Source organism: Pterocles gutturalis, unplaced genomic scaffold (assembly GCF_000699245.1).
Source record: "Pterocles gutturalis isolate BGI_N339 unplaced genomic scaffold, ASM69924v1 scaffold39004, whole genome shotgun sequence".
NCBI classification, from domain to species: domain Eukaryota; kingdom Metazoa; phylum Chordata; class Aves; order Pterocliformes; family Pteroclidae; genus Pterocles; species Pterocles gutturalis.
Window position 1 is genome coordinate 23,990 of NW_010137094.1, and position 6,000 is coordinate 29,989.

The following is a 6,000-nucleotide window of genomic DNA, read 5'->3' on the forward strand; positions in this document are numbered from 1 at the left end:
CGAGCATCATCTTAGCTGCCCTCCTGCCTCTTGTCTGTGTCTTTAGAATTCCTGTTGTAAAACACTGGCCATGATGAGATGGTACCCTCCCTTTTAGTGAGTTTTATGCACTTTGCCTGTGTTTGTTCAGAGCAGGGAAATGTATGAGGCTTATTAAGGAGTTTGGAGGGGAGGGGCTGTTTGCTGGCACTGTGAGTAACCGTCATGTTTCAGTGACTGTGGAGGCACCCAGGGCTGGGGGGAGAGGAAGGAGGAACTCTAGACTCAGAAGTTCTGATATGCTGTACTGTAATTTCAATCTAGTATGAAAGAATGACTTTTTGCACCTGATACAACTTGGGACCTTACTAAATCTGATTTTAAAAGAGTAAGAGGACTGTAAATTCTTGAGATGAAAAAGGCAGTGCTGACATCTTAAGTTCTTCAACTTCATAGTTTGATTCATGTAACCCAGCATTTTAACGTGCTTGAATATAGTAAAAATTACACTACAGTAATAAATGGGTCATTAAACTTTTTTAAAAGCCCCTTTTCCCCTAAAGGTCGGTATTCTTGTGTTTACATATGAAGATCATTTGCACCTTTACAAGGAAAACAAGTATTCTGTAAACAAATGTTTACATGTATCATTTATGCTTTTTTCTAGCATGAGTAACTTGTATAAATAGTGATATCTTAATAAATTTCTTTTATGCTGTTCTTTGTTTGTTCCTTTGGGTGAAAGCAGTGGACTATGCTTTTGTATAGTTTGTATATGAACACAGATGCTGAATTTTTTTCAGGTATCACTTGTAAGTAAAACTGGTGTAAAACTCTGCAGTTTGGTGTTACCCTCACTTGCTTAGAAGCTTTTTCTGGAAGAAAGAATTGCTCTGTTGACTTAACTGCAGTTATTAATGAGGGCTATACCCCAGTTTGCAGAGAAGCATGTAAAAAAGAGAAGGAAGTAGCTTTTCATTTCAGCAATACTTTACAGCTAGGCTGTAGTAGATACCACACATACTTATCAACACAGCAGTTTAGCAAAGTAACACTCCTGGAAGCTGAGTATGGCTGTAGTTCATGTACTTATTCCACTGGAGTTTCACATGCTATTAGTCTGCGTTCGTAAGGCAAGGAAGAGGTTAAAAGAGGCTATACAGAATTTAGGGTTTTAGAAATTATTTATGCAGATTTGTTGGAAAGAGCTGAGCATTAGATTTAGAACTAAGCCATGGGTGTAACAGTCCTGTTTCAAATCAAATACAGGTGCCAGCTACATCAGAGCTCCCAGTTCTGCTTCAACCAGTGTTCTTCTGAATTGATATAGCAAACTTGTCTAAGATGTTTCATAAAAGGAAACTAAGCACTAGAAGTGGTAGTTTAAATACCAGCTGAGCTGTCAAGACCAGAAGATTACTTAGCTGCTTCTACCAGGGTAAGAGCCATCACTTTACAGACTGCAACCTTTACAAGCAAAAATAATCCATCTTCAACTAGTAAACAAGAACTAAAAACAAGTGCATGTTTCTGGCTAATTCTGGAGATAATAGATGATTAAAAGATTAGGAACTAAGCATGCAATGATGTCATGTGAGGCAGTTACATGTTTGCATGGCTGGTTCATCTCAATGGTGCTGGGGAGAAGAATGAAGAATGCTTTTTATGACAGCTGACACATCCTAAAGTTATGTGGTTGGACAAAGAAGGGAAAACTTGCATCCCTCCTTAGGGGGAAGATCACAGCACAAACTCTTCAGCCCTTAGAGATGCTGCACAAGTGTAAAGACATTACACGTGAATTGCATGGGAAACCAGACTTTAAATTTTGCTGCTCATAGAATTAATAGCTAAAAATTTGTAGTTCAGTCAGGTAAGCTGTAGTTGGAAATAAGCACCATAAAGTATATATTTAATCAGGCATAGGTGGTCTTTACTTTGCTCAAGACCAATCTATTGGCAAAAGATAGCAGGTATTTTCTTTATTTAGTACTGTAATACAAAAACCATAACACTTAGCATATACTTACTCTACTTCCTTTCTGCTCATTTAATCTATAGCCAGGCACTCTACACTAGGTCTCTGAATGCTTACCTGCTGTAGAAGGGAGAGATCTAGTATAAAATTTTAGCACCCGTAGCTCCAACCCGGAAAGCTCCCTGGCCTACAAAATTACATCCAAGAGGACAAACACCAGGCAAAGGATAGTAAATAGATTATACACAGACCTCAGTTTCCTATGTTTTAACCTGTCTGAGAGGACCAACACACTGGACACACAAGGCAGGTGTCAGTCTCATGCTGTTCATGTTAGCCCAACTGGAACGTAGACGAGACATCTGTGGACATACAACCATTACCAACTGGCCTTAGCAAGCTAGTAAAGAAGTCGGAAACCTGGATTTTTCTGCCCTGGCTTGTAGAATGTGCACCCTCTCTCAGGTTTGCTTGACTTGCATTTAGACTGGTCCAAGAGTAGTCACAGCTTACCTAAGGTTAAGGTCTGTATAGCCCAGGCTCTCTAGTTAGGTGAAAACCAACTTGCTATTTGAAACAACAGAAATACCTGTCAATAAGTTGCATCCAAGAATTTGGAAAGTTTATCTCCCAGCCCCGGGCTGGTATCTATAAATGAACAGAATGACTACGATAAAACAAAGGTGCTTAAGAAGCTATTAAAGTTTGTACTGTAGCCCTTCTTTAGGGCAAAATGTCTGCTTGTCTTGGCTGTGCATGACATTGAATTACAGTTAGTTACAGAGTTGAGTGCACGAGTTGGAGTCCAGCTTTGAACAGCCAGCATGAAAGGAAAGAAGATGCTGCAGGAGTGAGTTTCCAATCGGTTTCTCAGCATCCATCTTCCAACAGTAAGCCTTTTTAGTGTGAAGATTTGCTGACATGGCTTTCACTGTATCTGAGAGATCGCTAGTTCTGTCAGTAGCATCAACACTCCGGTTAGGTATTGGCTTTGTAGAAACTGCAAGAAAGAAAAAAAGCATGTCAAAACAAAAATTGCAGTTGCCAGATTTCCACACCCTTCAATGGTTGGAAACCAACTACCAAGTGTTTGTGTGATTAGTCAGCTTCTCTGTTGTTTGTTGTTTGCAAGAAACCTTTGTCACTATTTTGACTCTGGATATGAAGAACACAGGCATGCCTACATGCTGCTCCTTTCAGAGCTCTCGGACTTCTGCTGGCATCTCACGTGAAGCAGGGTGACTAAGAAATGCCCTACTCCTACTCTAGCTCTTTGGAAGGTGAGAATCCTAGCACTTCTGCTCCTTTGGCTACCTCCTTCCTTCTGGAGGAAGGTCAGGAAGGAGACTCTGCCAGTTTCCTTGAATACCCCTATTTTCCCATACTGAATATGTGTCTGACTTGAACTCATTATCCCCATTATGGAAGAGCCATAACTGAGCTTACACAACGCACATTCCAGAAGAGAACCCTTCTTCAGAAAGCCTGCTCAGTTGAGTATCTCTTGTGTTTACTTACCTGCAACATAAAAAGTTGTTTCAGCCCCTTTTAAACTAATGCAGTTGAAACAGGCAATGTTAGCACTTAACATCTAGTGGTTTGCAGTTCTCCTACCAAAGGCTGAAACTGTTAAGAGATGTTTCCCAGCAAAACTTATTTTCATTTGATGAACCCATGTGCTAGAAAGAGGTTATAGCCTTTGACATTCCCTCTGTACCCAGAACAATGAAGTCAGCACATCATAGACAGTCTAAATTAAGCAATTGTATTTACACAAACTGTTCTTTAACTCAGAAGACCATGTTGTATTCCTTGAAGAAACTTGAGGAAGGATTAATCCTCTGTGGTTTTAAAGCAAATCATAGATACCTCTGCAGGGAGGCCAGCACCTTGATGAGAAGGGTTACAAGTGAACTATTTTTAAGCAACATGTTTTGACTCTTAAGATCATCCATCTTGCAGCTCACCCACACACCAGTTATTTCTATATTGCAGGTTAATTATTTGTCTTCTGTCTGTGTCTTAATAACTGCAATAGCAGAAAACTAATGGATTTTTTTTAAGGTCTTTTTATTAACTTTGCGATCTTTTTAAGTCTAAGTTTTGGCCAATGGGCAAAGAAGCTTTCCTGTTCATACTGCAGCTAATACACCTATTTCTGGCCCAAGACTAGCATTAGTAGCTTCTGCTGCAATACAGTAGTAAAATACTGTACTGGTAGGTTCCCCAACTTGAGAACTAATTATGACTAATAAATGCTAAGAGTTTAAACATCTTTTTTTGTAGGAAATTATGCATAAGAAACAAAACCTTCATTTTTAAAATGCATTTCTAGACAGGCACAGCTATTTTATTTGTCCAGCATTAGTTAGGACAACATGCTGCTTAAAACCTCACCTTTATATTCCCATCACACTGTGCTGAGGCAATCGCTGTAGAAACTTTCACCAGTTTTGTAGCTGACAAGTGGATCTTAAAGTGTCTGTGGAAGTGAGAGTAAAGACAATCCATAAAGACATCCACCTCTTCTTGAGTGACCTCTCCTGGAGTTTTTTGGACTGTGTCCCACAGAGCTTTTGCATCTTCTGGATGAATGGCATACGAAATATCCAGAGGCTGGGGCAGACAAGGGACAGAGAAAACAAGTTCCACAGCAGATGCAGTTTTGTCCACTTTGCATCCAGTCCACATAGCTGCCATCCAGCTGAGAGTGAAAGGGCTGATGGCTAAACGGTGGAAGCAGCAATCAAAAGTCTTCTGAAACCAACTTCCAACAATGGCTGTGTAACTCTCTGCCCCATTAGCAAGAAACAAAGGTAAACAAGTGAAGTCCTCTCGCATGTTCTCAGAAAGGTCATCTCCAGACACAGAGCAGAAACAGCCTGACCATATCAGTTTCTCTTCTGAGTTTTTTGAGAAAGCTGATGGTCTCAAAGAAAGCTGTGAAGGGGAAAAGAAGCATTTGAATACTACAGAATAGTTTTGACTTTCAGCCAAAAATGGTATTTGTTTATAATATCAAGTGTTTGGTAGAAGATTTTTCTCAGGACCTCATGTGCAACATTTTTTCTGTAAAGCTCCTACTGTTAGTCTATCCACAACATCCCTAAAAGATGTGTGCAATTCTGTTTAAAATAGCAGAAAAACCACTTTTTACTTTATTGGAACAGTCCCGAAATCTGAGTTTATGCTGCTGAAGAAGAACCAGTCCATGGTACATCCTATAACCATTGCCATACTGAACTTGGCATTTCAGTAGCATCTTTTTCTTAAGGCAAAGCATTTCAGAAATATTAATTAGACTTGAGCTATGGCCAGAGGGTAGAGTTATACCAACTGTATCCAGAAAATTAAGCTGTCCCAGTTCTTGCAGCAAATTGACTGCTGACTAAAAAATTAGAACAGCTTCTTAATAGTCTTACTCTGATCTTATGAAAACATTGAACTCAGCATTGCAATCAAACATACCCATTGTTTAGGAGATATCCTGTTCCAGTTAAAAATAGACAGGACTCACTTTCATTAAATCTCAACAGATAGTACTGCAGTTATTCCTTACAGCTAGAGTTTAGTTGGAGTTTCTTAAGAGACAGAGTATTTTATGACAGCAAAAGCAATTTGTAAGATGCAAATATCAATTACAATTACCAAAAGCGCTAGGAAGACTCCTTACCTGCACAAGAACCGCAGCCTGGTCTCGGTTGCTACCTTTCAGCTCGGGAAGGCTGGAGATAGCCACTTTGACATCCAGCTCCACCCCTACCTCCACCGCCAGCCCCTCCCCCCCTCCCCCCCCCGCCAGCCCCTTCTGCTTCTCGGCAGCGATAAAGGCACTGAGCAGCCTCGAGTAATCCCTCAGGTGAGCGTCAGAGAACCTGTACAGAGGCGTCACGCTGTATAAGCTCCACTGCTTGCGCAGTAAAAACGTTGTTCTCTGGGGATCTACCTTTTCCTGAGGAAAAAAAAATATTGAAACCTAACAAACAAGGACAGCTTATCCCTTCAGGGCTTGCAAGAGGACCGCCGCCCGCCCGGCCCGGTGC

The 6,000-nt window shown here is 40.6% G+C and overlaps 1 protein-coding gene across 1 annotated transcript; it reads right to left on the bottom strand.

Annotated features, from left to right (window-relative positions):
- Window positions 1-2,885: 2,885 nt before the first annotated feature.
- On the bottom strand, window positions 2,886-5,909 carry CENPL (centromere protein L; the record flags this gene model as incomplete). Its single annotated transcript, XM_010082526.1, has 3 exons — window positions 2,886-2,957; window positions 4,355-4,897; window positions 5,631-5,909. Coding segments are annotated over 3 exons (894 nt in total), but the record flags the coding sequence as incomplete, so codon positions are not given.
- Between the last annotated feature and the right edge of the window lie 91 nt (window positions 5,910-6,000).